Source organism: Lathamus discolor, chromosome 16 (assembly GCF_037157495.1).
Source record: "Lathamus discolor isolate bLatDis1 chromosome 16, bLatDis1.hap1, whole genome shotgun sequence".
In the NCBI taxonomy this organism is placed as follows: domain Eukaryota; kingdom Metazoa; phylum Chordata; class Aves; order Psittaciformes; family Psittacidae; genus Lathamus; species Lathamus discolor.
The window spans coordinates 4,786,068-4,801,826 of NC_088899.1; the positions used below are offsets into that span (position 1 = coordinate 4,786,068).

General features: G+C 50.1%; 1 protein-coding gene across 2 annotated transcripts; it reads right to left on the bottom strand.

Annotated features, from left to right (window-relative positions):
* On the bottom strand, positions 1 to 13,208 carry H6PD (hexose-6-phosphate dehydrogenase/glucose 1-dehydrogenase). 2 transcript variants are annotated; one of them, XM_065696373.1, is made up of 5 exons: positions 12,996 to 13,208; positions 9,032 to 9,688; positions 7,814 to 7,931; positions 5,452 to 5,721; positions 1 to 4,785 (listed from the first exon to the last, which is right to left on the bottom strand). In XM_065696373.1, the coding sequence occupies exons 1-5, from the start codon at positions 13,191 to 13,193 to the stop codon at positions 3,428 to 3,430; spliced, it is 2,601 nt and encodes an 866-aa protein (XP_065552445.1). In that variant the 5' UTR covers positions 13,194 to 13,208; the 3' UTR covers positions 1 to 3,427. The 2 variants fall into 2 exon arrangements, with proteins under 2 accessions (XP_065552445.1, XP_065552444.1); XM_065696372.1 differs by lacking the exon at positions 12,996 to 13,208 and adding an exon at positions 11,418 to 11,507.
* Positions 13,209 to 15,759: the final 2,551 nt, after the last annotated feature.

Here is a 15,759-nt window from a genome sequence, read left to right on the forward strand (position 1 = left end):
TTAAAAACCATTTCTTTTTTTATAAATAAAATTCTCTATTACACAAGGCAACAAGAATCGCAACATTTTACTCGGGGAAAAAGAAGATTTTACAACTTGATTTATAAAAGTTGAAAACCGAATTACTTCCACTGTTAGTTTCCTGTAAAACGTACCAATAATCACAGCACTGAATTCTTGGAATGCACTTTCATTTAAAAACCCAATCAAATTGGTATCAATACTCACAGGAGAGAAGCAGACTCTAAGAAGTTACCCCAAGGAGTTGCTTTTGCAAGGAAAGGTTAACACAAGCTCGCTAGAAGGTGCATGTCTCCTATTAATAGCTTTCCAACACAAAAATAGCACTGCTTCCTTGGCCTGAGGCCCAGTGGATTTCTACCATTCTTCCTCATCAGATTCACTGCTCATTTAACCCTCTTCCCATCAGCAGCCTCTCGCTTGCCAGTCACAGATTCGATGTATTTAAAAAGACTTGGGTTCCATTTGGCAAAGGTGAAGTATTAAAGAGTTGAATGGGAATTGTCTGTGTAAAGGGAAAGAGTTGTACAAAAACCCCAAACCCCCAAGGATTCCAGACAGCGTTCACAGAGGAAAGCGTATGTGAGCTTTTACTGGCTTTAATAAAGTCTAGGGTGAATTTTGGGGTCCCCCATTAGAGACTTCACAAATGAACCCTATTTTCAGCTGGGAAGAGCAAAAAACCCCTCCACATGCTTATGTAAAAGTGCAAATAAACCTCTGTAAAATCAGTGCTTATTCCAATAGGTGCCAGCCAACTATTACCAAGCAAGTGTGCAGAAATAGGAAAACACCAATGCCACAGTCATCCATAAAGTAGTAATGAACTCTGTCATTCACAACAAGACATTTATTCTCACATAGGTCAATTTTTTACTCAAGCTTGTTCCTTCACACCAAATGAACTGGAATGAAGTTATTAACATGGCTGGTTTTGTTTCAGACATGAAAAATGATGTTTGAGTTTATGGACATACCAGACCTAAAACATCTTCCTCTGCACGGCTGTTTCAGCCACTCTGTTATATTCTGGAGCCAGTGTTTGCCAGCACTCATCTAGGAAGAGAGTTACTGCAGTTAAGTCCTAGGTGTAGGCTCTTACTCCGGCCTCCACCATCAGCATATCCACTTGACAAGCCAGTCCTGCAGCAAGATGCTCGCCTTTCTCCTGCTTTTTTTAGGCTACTCTCTTCCCCTGGCATTCATTTTCACCCCTTGCTGTTTGTGCTTGTAGTTGAGGCTGCCTGTAACCATGAAACAGGCAGGAGCACTTATTCATGAACACCCACAAGAGACGGATAACCAGCCATCCCAGTTGCCAAAACAGACCAGTTAAAGGCACTTGTGTCTCTTCTGCCTTTGAGCTCTTGAGAAAGCTACTCCTCCACAACCCCCCTTCCTTCCCATGCTATAGCAATGCGATGCGCATCAGTGCAACTCAGCTTAGTCAAATACAACATGACAACATGTCGACTGTAGCTCTTCTGGACCATCTGCAAGGTGTGGTGGGGGTGTCTGCCAGAAATCACAGCCATTCCCTGAGAATCTGGCCTTTTCCAAGGGCTTCTGCCAGGTTATGTTCTCCCTGGCTCTGTTGGCTGAGGCACTGCTGGGAGTACCAGGCTCTCTAGAGCTTGTGCAGTGCACTTACCTGTGCAGGCAGCAGAGGCAATTCTGATTTCTGCATCAATACAAGCATTATGCTGAAAGGCAACACCTCGTGAACCTGGCTGAATACAGGCTGTCTAGACCTGCCCGCCTTGCTCCATGTGCTGTCCGTCCATAGCACCTATTTGTACCCGGATCGGCATCTTCATCACTAGGATCCAGCAGATCCCTGCACAGGGAAGGATGTGAAGCCAACCCCTATTGCCCAGCTTTCTAAAGCAGAGTCTGCTGCTTTTCCCTGCAGACTTTAGGTCCCTAAAGGGTCACTAGACTCCCAGGTCCACTCCTGAGGTTCCTATTATTCCCTTGTGAGGCTCAGGGCTGTGAAGGGCAGCCAAGCCTGGCACAGCCCCTGAGCAGCCCTGCTGAAAGAGCAGGACACCTCACTGCTGCTTGTCGAGGTCCAGGCGCCATCTCCTGTCAGCACTGGGGTCCCTGCAGAGCCCTCAGGCCCTGGGTCACACACACACACAGCTACTTCTCTGTGGAAACAGGGCCTGCGAAGGTGAAAATTAGGACGGGGAGAACGGGGTCTTTAGGTAGGACTGGATGTCTTCAACCCCTCCTGTGAGCAACAGGACTACACGTGTCTATAACCACTTATTGCTGTCCTGTCAGAGATGCAATTGCTAGTTCCGTGTGCTCAAGGGATAAGCACAAACTTCCCTCCCCTTCTAAGTCAGTCTCTGAGTTCAAACCCCACCACCACCATCTGCAAACACTGTAATTACGTTAATGTGTGCTGTACTGACAGATATGTGGATAGTTTATAAAGCCGCCTCCCATAGTTTCACAAGGCACTCCATGCCATGGCAAGCCTCAATTCTGAGGACAGGGAAAAGGTCATGTCAGAGAAGGAGACAAAGACAGCTAAAGAAAACATTTCTTTGCTAGCTAAGCCCAAACAACTCTGAACACCAAGCTTTTCCCTCAACAATTATTGCACTTCAGCCAAATAACAGCTCTGTGAATGCCACATTCTTCACCCTGTCCCCATTATTCTAACAGCATAAAAAGCAATGTGTCTTCCTTCTCCATCCCCATGGTACCAGCTCTGCACTTAATGAAAGCAGCAAATTACTGCTTATAACCTCAGCCTCTGCTGCTGGGCAATTTGCAAAGACTCAGAACCACATGGGGCTCACAAAGCAGTGTCACCATTTAGGGGCTCCATACCACAAAAGCAGATGGGTGTCTCTGCTTCCAGCCATGGTCCATGTCTGGCTGACACCCACATGGGCTGCACACACACGAGACTACAGACCCATGGGCACAGAATCATCATTTTACTGAGACAATGACACTGCCCTGGCCAGACTGACCAGGGTAAGGGATAAACATGTTATCACTGTCTTCTAGCCTGAGAATTAAAATAATAACCATAAAATTTGGCAGGTACTTAGTGTAACAAGTCTTCTGTAGTGCCTGCGAGGTAGTTAAATAATGCTAATGACCACAAAGGCCTGAAAGGGAGAACAGAGGCACTTGAAGGTGAGGTAATCTGTCCAAAGTCGCAGTCAGAACCCCCAGGAGAGCCAGAAATGCTGCCTGGGGCTCCTGGCTCCTACTTAGCTCTGAGCACTGAGCCAAGCTCCTTTCCGGGCTCGGATGTCAGAGGCACTGCAGGCCACGGGGTAGAGGAGTCCTTCAGTGATGAAGCTGCTGCTGGCAGCGGGAAAACATGGACATTGTGTAGGAAAATCCACGCAGACAAGGGAGGAGGGACACTGTGAAGGCATCACCCCAGCAGAGCTTCATAATCCACATACCACACGAGCTGGCCGGCGCTGGGGCTGACACCCGAGGCGGGCCATTTCCTGGGCTCGTGGCCCACTCTGCTGAGCAGGGTGGTGATGTCGTGCTTGCCCTTCCCCAAAACCAGCACAAACACCCGCCTGGCCTTGTTGATGAGGGGCAGGCTCAGGCTCATCCTTTGGTGAGGTTTGACAGGGCTTTCAGTCAGCACCACAGTCTGAGCCCCTTCCAAACCATCTTCAGAGTGGGGGAAGAGCGAGGCAGTGTGCCCATCAGTGCCCACCCCCAGCAGCACCAGGTCAAAGCTGGCATTGGCCACCAGGGCCGTGATCTCCTTGGCGTACAGCTCCGTGCCCCTGTCCTCTTCCACACAGAGACGCTGGTTCAGGTGCACAGGCATGGGGTGGACGTTGAAGTAGGGCACCCTGACGCTCTGGAGGAGGTGGTTGTGCAAGGTGAAGAAGTTGGACTCAGTGTCAGTGAGGGGGACGCAGCGCTCATCCACCAGCCAGATGTGGGTGTGCTTCCATGGGAAGGCATAATGGTGTCTGGCCAGCCGCTGGAATAGGACCACTGGGCTTGAGCCACCCGAGAGGGCCAGGTGGAACTGCCCAGAGCGTGCCACAGTCCTGCTTGCTGCCTCCTCCATGTCAGAAGCCAGCTGGGAAATCAGGTCCTCAGACCACGCTGAGACCAGTGGGCTTTGCCGAAACTTGGACTGGATGGTCCTGAAGTCACTTGGCATCAGCCTCTTGTGGCTCAGCAGTTCCAATGGCTCTGCCACGGTGAATGCCACTTCCCCACTCACCATTTCGAAGTCTAAGAGGTGCTGGTTCTCCACACCCCCTGGGTAGAGGCGCAGGGGCTGGTTGGAGATGCTGTTCAGCAGCGGTGTCCAGAATGCCCAGGAGGCCAGCAGGTTCTCAGTGGTAATGAAGAAGTCCTTCCTGCCATGGTAGATGTTGGAGATGAGGACAGCGTATGCATCTCTCTCTTTCACAGGGACATACACATAGTAATCAGACAATGGCTGTCCAAAGATGCGCAGGTCCGACTGACCCACTTCTTCTCTCCAGCTGCCTTCTGGCATGATGGGCCTGAAGAGGTTCCTGCTCACCAGCACCGCAGGGGTGCTGAGGGCACCGTGCCCAATGTTGAAGATGATCTGCTTGGCTTTACACTGGCTGTGCCCTGCATCCCGCAGAGTCTCGCTCTGAGTGCAGTAGGCCCGGTTCTTGAAGAGAACACGGACATAACCCACCCGTTCATCCAGAGCTTTCCCAGAAGTGAGGAGGAAGGGGACCCCTTCCCAACGCAGGCTGCCACTGTGAACCAGCACACCTGAAATGACAGTGCTACCCAATTAAACCTCAACAGCAAGCAGATTTGAGGGGATCTCTACCACCTACCCAACATTCTCCTTCCTTAGCTCCCAGAAATCTTGGCATCCACTGTGTTTCTCGCTCCACATTCAGCCCTTTCATGATATCACTGCACTAACTGCCCTCCAGCTACCCCGCTGTGCTTCCCACAGGCCTGATAAGCCTCCTTTCATCTTGCATGAAACCAGTTTCTAAGCACGAGTATCACTCAGACAAAATCTTTCATGTTCAGAAGACACAGCGTGGCCAGAAATGGCCTCGTGGTCTACTAATCACAGAGAACTGCCAATGCTTTACCCCTCAGATGCAGAGCACAACCTGTCTTTATGAAAAGGCAAAGCAGTTTGCAGGCCACTTCTAAAAATAACACTGAGATCTTATCAAGAATAATGGGACTTAGCTCTTATGCAATGCCTCATTCCCTGGATCATTAGTAAACTAACACGATAACAGTATTATCTTGTTACACCTCCCAGTTGCCATGCTGGCGGATGCCTGGAGACATCCCTGTGTCAGCAGTGAGGTCCAGGGTCACGGACCTGGTATCAGCACACAAGGACTCCCATCTCCTGCTCTCCTCAGCTCTAGACTATTCCCCTCTCCAGGGCCCAGACCAAACTCTCACCTGCAAAGGTTGGTGTTGTGCTGATGTAGTCTTGTGCCTTCTGCAGTTCCTCCTGTACTTGGCTGGTATAAGCCTGATACTGACCCAACACAGCACTGTTTTTCTCCAGGCCCCACAAGCACTGGAAGGCCTGCAGCTTGCACTGCAGAACCTCTTCAGCCCTGCTCACGTTGGCTGGGAGCTCCATGGTCAGGAACATCAGGGCTTCGGTGAGGTGGTTCTGCAGCACGTCCCGGATGACTCCATACTGCTCATAGAAGCTGGTGCGGCCTGAGGAGGAAGAGGAGGTAAGATGCTGGTGAGCTGATGTGGTTTTCTTGCAGACTCCCCCTCTGCATGTGTAATGTGTGTGCCAAGGAGAACAAAGAGCACAAGCCCTGGCTGGTTTGCACCAAGCTCCTCTTCTCCTGGCCCAGTAATTAACTTGAAGCTACCAAGCTCAGAGAAGCTGTGGACGTCTCATCACGATGCGTTCAAGGTCTGGTTGGACAGGGCTTGGAGCAACTTGGTCTAATGAAAGATGTCTCTGCTCACAGCAGGGGTATGGACTAGACGATCTTCAAAGGTCCCTTTCAACCCAAACCATTCTATGATTCGAAGCCTTTGCTCTCCCTCCAGAGGAGCTTCCAAATTGTCTCTGCTACTAAAATAGAGATAAAAGGTTCTAGGGGACTGCTTGTTCTCCACAGAGCCAGACATAATCCTCCTTTTGGGTGCTTACAGAGCCTAAACCCAGCAGGAGTAATGCTCTTGCTGAGTTCACAAAGGAGAAGGCAGCTTTGCTTTCTTGGACTGCTCATGCTTTCAGGAGCTGCAGTCAGTGACTGGCAGCAATGTCCAGCTCAAACCTCCCACATCCAGCACTCCTGTCCCACAGGTCACAGCACCCAGGCCCTGGACTCCCCACAGTGTGCAGTTATACACTAAAGCTTTGACAGAGTAGCTGGAAAGCAGGGTCAGAGCAGGGACCCCAGCGGGTCCATGCAATAACCACTGCTCTTTGTTGTCTCTTTTCCCCTGTTTTCATGTACTAAGAAGGATCTGGCTCAGCCTTCAGAGACAAAATTCCATGCACAAATCCCTGCTTCTCCTCTCCTGCCTGACCTCTCATGCAGATGGGAACAGGGGGAGAAGGACAACGCACTTAGGAAGAAAGTGACTCAAACAGATGCCTTACTGCAGTCCAGCAGCAGCAGGCTGCAAACTGCAGACTGCATCACAGCCATAGGCTTTCCCTATTGATTGATACATTTATCTCCCTTGCTCTAATCCAAAGGCACATTCATTAATGTAATCAATGCTGCAGAACTGCTGGGAGCCAGGCTGCCAGCTGAAGCTGCACAGGGGAAAAAAGACATCGAATGAAAACTCATAAAATTGTTCAGAGCAGGGAGGATACAGGGCTGGGGCTATGCACACACAACATTGTTCTCCCTAAATCCCTCTGCAGTGCATCTCTCTCCCACAAAGAGGCCCCGGTGAGGTCTGGGCTGCAAAACCAAAGATTACTCAAGTTTGATAAAATTGCATTAATTGAGTTTGTGGTGGTAGAGGAAGGAATAGAGGGAGGGAGGAGAAAGAGAGAAGAGGAGGTAAAGCAAGTGGAGAAGCAATCCTGATGTTGCAGAACCGAGGGCACCTGACATCCCAGTAAGTGCTGCGGGTGGCAGTCCAGCCCGGAGTGCTTTATGCTGAGCACTGCAGAGCGGATGCTGCAGCACTGCAGGGAGGGATTGCAGCCATGTCCTTCAGCAGGAGACCCATGCTAGCAACTTGGATTTTCTCTCTGCAATGCTCTTTCTTAATACAGAGAGGAAGGGACGGAAACAGGCAGACAAACACAGGCTGAGCTAGGTACCTGGACTGACACCAACTAGCTGACAGGAGCAACACCCAGGCAAAAGATGCAAGAGCATCTTCCAAAGAACAGCACAAATGTATACTCAGTGTGAGCTTGGTAGCTAACAGGACAGGAATACAAAAGCGTTGTTGTTACAACAGCTGGAATGTTGCAGCTGAAGATTGCATCGATTCCAAATCCAGTGCTTTTTACCAGGATTTGGGATAGAAAGCTAGGTACAATCCCCCCCCAAACACTGCAACAGAAAAAGGTGGGGGATTCCGCCCCTGCTCCCAGCTGAGCTGCAATGGGAATCTTTTCTTGGAAGCAGCAATACTACCTGCAAGTGAGTCAGCCCCTAACGTAGTCTAAGAGTCCCTCTTTATCTCCAGGGAGCAGCATACTATTTATCTGCTCTTTTTTGTTACTGCCCCAGCACTACGTCAAGGGCCACTTTCACATAGGTAATGAAGCTGCCAGTTCTCCTCATCCACCCTAGCTCTGCACACTCGCCTCACCAACCTTTAGCATCCACAGTCTCTTTCAAGACAACCTCCATTCTTTCCACATGATGTCGGTTCCAAATTGGATCCAGAAAGTGTCGGTTCTGATCTCGAAAAGGCAGGATGTGGGCTACAGCCTGTGAAAGGAGAAATCAAAGACCCAACAAAAACTCACCACGTTGCCACAGTATCTCTGCCTCACTGCCTCATCCAGCACTGGGATGTGCCCAGCTCTGGAGCACTACCAGACATGTCACACAGCAGAGAGCAGAGTGGGTCAGAGAGGAGAAAATCAGCAATGGAGTGATGCATAATGGGGACATTAAAGGTTTTTCTGAGGCATTTTGAGGTTTCATGTGAAAAGGCTGAACTACAAACTGCAAGGCACTCAGTTTCTATCTGTCAAAGGACAAAGGGCTGAGTCAGACCATCCTGGGACTAACGCACAGTTACAAAGTGCTGAAATACGTCAGATCAGATGCTTGCACCACTAAAGCCATCAGCTCTTTTAGGGAGAAAAGGAAAAGAAAGGAAAGAGAGAAGAAATCCTGTCTCTCAGTAGAGATGCTCTCCTTGCAGCCAGACATACAACCCGCTGTGTAAAATGTGGCCACAGTGCCGTGGCTGAAACAAAATGTGGCATCACATTCCTCTAAAAGAACGTTGGCATGTCCTTGAACACATTCCCTCTGGGACAATGCAGCTCCACAGCCTGAGCTGTCCCTGCAGCAGCCAGTCCTCCATGCCCTGAGTGGAGCACAGGGCAGGAAGAAACCTCCTCCTAAGCATCCCGCAAAACTAGCATCCCATCAGCGACATCGTATATCAAATTAAAAGCTGCTTCTGGAAGCCACAGCTAAGCAGAGAGGCCTGTGTGTAATGAGACGGGAGAACTAGGAGAGGGAAAGTGCACTGCTTATTCAGCGAAATCAAAGCCCTGACCTTGGTGAGAAGACCAGATGAATTCTGCACCTCTCCTTCAGGCACACACACAGTTCACCCCTGCAGCCTGGCCTCCCTCGGGAGAGGAGACCTCCATCACTCTAACTTTGTGATGCATGTTTCCTCTGATCTGTGAGATTGGTAAGTACAGGATTCCATAGCAAATGGATGCTTGGGAACAAACTCAGTGGCTCTGCCTCGATTTGAGAGGGGAACAACACTCATTAGATGCTGAACTGACATCCAACACTCTCCCTGCACCAAGCCCCTCAACCTGCGCACTGCAAGCGCTCACCTGTTTGCCAAGGTAGTGGTCCACCCGGTACATCTCCTCTTCCCTGAAGAAGCTTGACAGCTCTGCAGCCAGCTGCTGGGCTGACTGCAGGTCGTGGCCAAAAGGTTTCTCCAGCACCACACGCAACCAGGCTCCTGGAGGGGGCCTGCAGCTGCTGTTGATGTGCCGGGCAATCTCTGTGTAGGCAAATGAGGGTACTGAGAAGTAGAAGATCCTCCCAGCCTCCTTCAGCCCCTCCTGGCGAAGCAGTGTCTCAATCTCTCTGTTCAGCATAGTGTAGTTCTCGGCAGTCTTCAGCTGGTGGTACTGGCTCAGCTTAAGGAACTGGTCCTTGAGCACAGCACATCTGTTGGGAGACTCATCTGGGGGACAGGACAGCTTCTTCAGCACATCAAACATCAACCTCTGCCCCGGCTCCAGAGCCCTCAGTGCAGCCCCATGGAAGGTGAAGCTGTGGCCGCTGCTCACTTGGTCCAGGTAGAGTTGGAATAGACCCTGCCATAAATATTTCTTGGCCAAATCACCTGTGGCTCCCAGCAGGACCACTGAGATGTGGCCCTGGGATGCTTCAGCCAGTGATGGCAGGGCTCCCACGAACAACACTGTGCACAGGACTCTTCTCAGCATCTTGGGAGAGAAGAGGTAGGTCCAGGAAGACTAAAGGACAGGAATAAAAGAGGGAAAATCCATCAATACATGTTATAACACTGCAAAGCACAACACGAGGTACCTGCTTTCCCATGGCTGAACAGCCAGGATGCCTGCATGGATTCTGCACCCTCCATGATTTGAACCATGGTAGTAACTGGGGCTCTTGAGAAGACTGCAGCCTCCTTATGCAAACCAAGAAGTGGAAACATCATATGCTTAATGTCTTCTGGTAGCATAAGCACTGTCCCCACAGCTGAGGTAAGGAGGTGTCAATGCCTTTAGCCTGTGAAGCTCAAGTCCATTTTAACACACATTTCAGAGATGGCTACAAATGAACACATGTGCCTGCAAATTAAGTCCTGCTTTCAACAACCTCCTGCTTAGGACTTTGCTCAAATGGTATTATATTCTCTTGGCATTGCTTCATGTCAATATTGTCACAGCAGCTCAGAGACAAGCACGACCACTGGCAGTTCCAGCACACAGGCTCCTCTTTAATACACTGACTTCAGTGACTCATGTGCAGCACCACTCTCATGAATGGAGCTGAACGAGGTCCTAATGAGCTACTGGGAGACAAATGATCTGATAAAACAACACAGGGCAAGAAGTTTAGTCCTTCAAATTGAGTCTAGACATGAGCCAGTTTGGATGCTGCTTCATGATGGTTGGGTATGTGGCCAGGAGACAATGTGGGGTTTGTGTTCTGCTACTGCAGCTTCCCATCACTGAAGCGTGCATGTCAGCACCCATTCTGGCCTCCTCCACTCAGCCCCCATGCAAACCACTGCAGCCAGCAGCAGCTGGACTCCCTGACCAAAATGCCCTTTTGCTCTTATTTATTCTTGTTTCTTTAATCCAACATAAAGTTGGTTTTAAGAGAAACGACACATTTAGTTCTTACACCGAGAAACACAGCAATGACTACGTCTCAAGAGAGATAATCCAGAACAAGTGAGTAAACCATTATGCTGTTCTCATTACATCAAGTATTACTTCAGAAGCTCTTACACTGGCTATCTCATTCTTTGGTTTTCCTGTTCAGAAGCTGTATTCAGGTGGAGCACACCCTTCACAGCACACAACAGTCAACTTCTCTAAAACTTCTGGTTCTGGTCAATACATTTATTCCTTTCATTTTTACCTATGTGGGAAAACCAGGCATTTTTTGACAGCAAGAGGAAAAAGTACATGGCTTTTTTATACTGGTGCAGTGGTAGTCTCACTAGGGTTTGCACTGGCATGATATACCATTTTAACATGGTGATTCTATGACCATACAACTGAGAAATGGGTGTTGGGTATGAGAACGAACATGATCATCTGCAGGCATAGATAAGACAGGAAAGTGTCTCATCAAGTCTTACATTCACAAACATATCAGGGTCTCCATTGCTCCAGTTATAGCTGTACATATGCTCTAGGTCCAAAAGCTGTTAGCTTCTACCTGCCCAGGCTTACTCAGGATTGCCTTTCCTAGGCTGGAGCAAAAGGCCTGGACCTTGCTCCCCCTGAATGGCAGGGGGATAAAACACAGATGTTGTCCTAGCTTGACTGGCTCTTACTTTGGAACGCCCCCAGAAAAGACACTATTCCATCAGGAAGACGACACAGGATCTAAATCACCCCAGGGATGAGGATAACTAAAGCAAAACAGGGAACTTCTGAGTATCTCTCCCTGTCTGTAGCTTGAACTGGTCTCTCTAAACCTCATGTTTCTCTCCCCAGCACTCACCTGAGGAATACAGGACCCTCACAGAAACTGCAGTGGCAGAAGTAGCTGGAAACTTGTCTTCTTCACAGCCCCTCCTGAGCGCAGATCTCTCTTCTCCTGTGGCAGAGCTTACAGCAGGCTGATCGGTGGCCAGGTGAGCAGGAGAGATAAGGGAGGCTGCTCCCTTGCTGGTAAATGGGAGGAAAGACCCAATTACAGCAGAGAAAAAAATGAACGTGTCTGTGACAGCAGCGTCCCAGCACATCCGAGCTCTCAGCCCATACACGCTGGCTGTGAGAAACCTGTTGGCTGCTGCTTGTGAGCAGGCAAAATGCCAGCATATGTGGCAACTCCTGCTCCCAGAGTGTCTTCCTGACTCCTCTGCTTTGCATGTGAGCTGAGTGAAGGTCTCCAACTGAGACCCTAGTGACCCTCCTCAGGAGCAGTCCCCACTCCAACTCTCAGGAGAAAGGGCTTCCCAAGGCTGCAGTGAGAAGGGGGCAGACCTAGTGAACCCAAGGACAGCACCCATGTGGTGCTGCTGTGCCCTCTGGGCACCCTAGCTTCCCTCCCAAAGGTTAGTTGGCACAGAGACTCCTTGGCTTTTCCTTCCCCATTTCCTGTATGGAAATCACTCAGCAGCTGAGCATCGCTTAACTGACCACAACTGCAGCCTGCTCTGCCACCATCCAGTAGACATTGCTCTGCTCCGGAGAACCCCAACCAGGTGTATCGTAGCCTGTACATCTAACTCATATCATCCCTCCTGGCCTTCCATTGTGACTGGTTCCCATCCCTCCCTTCTTGCTGTGTTATTTAAGCTCCATTTATCCACTTAGGGAATTCAGCAAACAGTGCTGACACTTGCAGAGGGGCAGCAGTGCGGCTCCTGCAGTACAAATAATTACCATTTCAAGCAGAGGTTTGCTCTTCCCTCCCCCACTATGGGGTTATAATGCACATGACAAACTTTCTCAAGGCAATAAATTAATATTTACACTTGCTTGAGCAACCTTGTTCCAGGAACTAAGAAGTCTGACATACTGCCCACTGCAGGCTGGCGAGTTACTGCCACGCTGTAGAGACTGGACAAAGTGCAGGTACCTACCATGAAGGAAGGGGTTTGGGTGGATCATACTTTTCTATGCACCCAAGGAAATGAATTACCCAAGTGGTTTCCTGGCAGATGCAGCTACCCAGTCACATGTATTCCCAAAGTGACTGAAACCAGTTTCACAACACTCCCAATTGCAAAACACTGCGCTTGCACTGCCCAGAATAAGCACAGGAAACCCAAGGATGTGTTTTACTTTCACATCAGGTAAGTTCCAGGTTGACAGGAGCCCACTGCAGGCCTTGGAAGCTCCCTTTGCTGTACGGGAAACATGAAAAAGACCTTTTTTGTTACTGTTGCATCCCCACTGAAAAACAATTGACATGAATAATTGCACGGCCTGGGGCTGCCACGGGCTGCGCACGGGTAACACAGGAAGGGAGAGTTACCAACGTTCTCTGAAAATCAGGATAAACGTACTGGATACGGAAACATCAGAGCAGGAATGCCCCCACCATCAGCTCCCGGGAAGGCCAGAGACTCACATTAAAAGCAAGCTGAGGGGTGGCATGAATTAGTGCTTGGCGTTTCCTGTCAACCATCCAGCGCAGCACGGACACAGCCTCACTCCACAGGGCAAGCACACCCTGGCCCCAGCACGGTGACAGCGGCTCGGCTTCCGAAGCCCTGGAACGGCAGGAGGACGGGGTTGGAGGGAGGAAAACGACGGGAGGGACCCGCATCTCATCACCCGCTGGTGGTGCCGAGCACCGGCGTGCGGCGGGCCCCGTGAGCCGCTCACCGTGGACAGCGGGAGGAGCGCGGGCACGCGTGGGCAGCGCGGAAGGAACCGGAGCCGCAGCGCCCGCGCACCCCGCTCCCGAAGCCACCTCCGCTCCCCGCCCCACGGGGGGCCGGGGACCTCCCGCCGCCCCTCGGCCGCGGAACCGGGCCAACACCGGCCCCACCGACGGCCGCCCCCCGCCCCTCCCGTGCTGCCCCACTCACCCACGCCGGGCCCGTGAGTGGGGCGGTGGCGGCGTCGGGTGCGGGCGGGCCCGACACAGCGCCCCGCCTGCCGGCGAGCTCCTCCCACCGCACAAAGACTCTGTGGTTGGCGTCGGATCTCACAGGGCAGCCGCGCTCGGGAGGGGGGGGAAAAAATGGATGGCTAACGGAGGTTTGGTGGTGCAGAGCTTCCCCCCTTTGTTAACAACACCCTTTGGCCAGCTCCGTCTGGGCACCGCGGCTGGGACTGTGCTCTGGGCACTGGTCTTAACGCCCTTCGACACACGGGGGTAGCATCAGATGTGTCCGCATGGTGCGTTCTGCTGTCGAGCAGTTGGGCTGCTGAGGTTTGCCATGTGCAGTTAGACCAGAACCTCAGTACCTACTGGGGCCAGGGGTTTCAGTAACCAAAAGAAAAACTCTCTGTTTTCCCCAGTTGCATTGACTGGTCTAACTTACATATAAATATTCTATTATATGTGTATTCACAGGATCCCAGACTGGTGGAAAGAACCTTAGAGCTCATCCACTTCCAGCCCCTTGCCACGGGCAGGGACACCTTCCACTAGAGCAGCTTGCTCCAAGCCCCATGCAGCCCGGCCTTGAACACTGCAAGGGATGGGGCAGCCACAACTTCTCTAAGCAACCTATGTGTGTAGATATATGTGAGTGTAGGTATATTTGCCTACAGATCTTGCATTGCTGAAATTATTGCGACTCTAGCATATGCCCTTCTAACTACACATGGGCATCCACAACTCCAGCCTTATGCTTTCTAAACAAAGGAAGTAGCTTGGAGTGCATTTCAGTTCAGCTCAGCAGTGCTTTTAGACGCATCGAGTTTTGGGATGGCAGGTGGAGTGATGAGAGGCAGACAGAAGAGAGGTATAAGTACAAATGCCCACTTGACCCAAGAACACACAGGGCAAAGCACTTAAAAAATGTCCTGGTACAATGTAAAGCTTGCGCTGGAGCTCAGCTGTTGCCTTCAGACCCACTGAGGTGAGCAATGGCATCAGTATTATTTCCATAGCTGGCTCCACTAAGTACATTGATGTATGGAAATCTTTAGTTGCTGGCTTCTAGACCTAAACAGGCTGTAGGCAGACTTCAGGCTCTCTGCTAGCGTTGGGCTCAGTGCTGTGCTGGGGCTCTAATTATGAATTCCCCTAGCTCCATATTAAGATGAGTATTAAAACCTTCCTTGTTAAGAGCCCTGGCCAGCCAGAGTTCACACATACCATCCTGGACTTCAGAAAAACGCTGTGTTTGCAAGCCATGGCTTGTGTGGCAATGGCAAGGAGTTGTAAAGCAGACTTACACAGCTAAATCACTGCAACTGTATCCCATCATAAATGGGATTACATTATATGGCAAGACTAAACACCATTCTTACCGTCTTTTTCACTCAGAGGTCTCAAATTATTTTACTCATCTAGATATACTTTACCACAACTCCTTTACAGATGGGGAAACTGAGTCACCTTTGACAGAACTGAGGACAGCACTGGGGTACCTTGCTGCTCAGGCTGGTAGTCTATCAGTGACAATATATATGAGACAAACCTTGCACTATATTTGTGATATAACTTTGAATTATGTTGACAGTATTATTTCTTGATGCCATAACCTTCTTTGCCAATCTATTCTGGAGCTTATTCCATCAGCATGTGTGCCTGGTGTCAAACAGACCCTTTATGGTGTTATAAAGGTGTCAGAGTGATGCAAAGTGCTAGCACCCAGGTTTATCTGCAAGATGCAGGGCCAAATTAGGGATGAGGGAGACTGCAGGTTACCCTGCTCCACATTACACATCGCTTTGTGATTCTGATCATGTTACTAATGCAGCTTTGGAGTAATTCTGAGTGCCTCTAGCAGCAGTCCTGTTCCTGACACCCAGCAAAGGGTAGATCACAAGCATAACCCAAGTGATTAAATTTAACAGATTAAACTTGGTGAGGGGGTAAATAACTCATCTGAAAGAGCCAGCTGGACAAATAACCCAGCTCCAGAGATCTCCCCTTACTACCCTCTGTGATATTGCTACACACTACATTTAGCAAGAGGCTTAGGGGAATCAGTGCTACATCCCATTGCTTTGCATTTAACCCATCACTGACCTGATGGCAGAGCTTGTTCAGCTTGCAGAAGGTAACCTGCATCTGTTTGGGTATGGCTGACTGTGAAAAGAGGTAAATGGGAGTCCCCTTTTGCGGTCCACTTTCTGTTCTGGAAGAGAAAGGGGGTTTGCCATCAACTTCAGCTGAAATCATTAAAGTGCAGATCTCCCTGCTGTGTATT

Bases quoted from the DNA above. Each gene is read 5' to 3' on its own strand.
- H6PD (XM_065696373.1), bottom strand. From the start codon at position 13,193: ATGCGGGTCCCTCCCGTCGTTTTCCTCCCTCCAACCCCGTCCTCCTGC. The intron at 9,689-12,995 runs GTGAGTCTCTGG...CCTGTCCTTTAG, and splicing joins CCCCTCAGCTTGCTTTTAAT to TCTTCCTGGACCTACCTCTT. The intron at 4,786-5,451 runs GTGAGAGTTTGG...CTGTCATTTCAG, and splicing joins CACAACACCAACCTTTGCAG to GTGTGCTGGTTCACAGTGGC.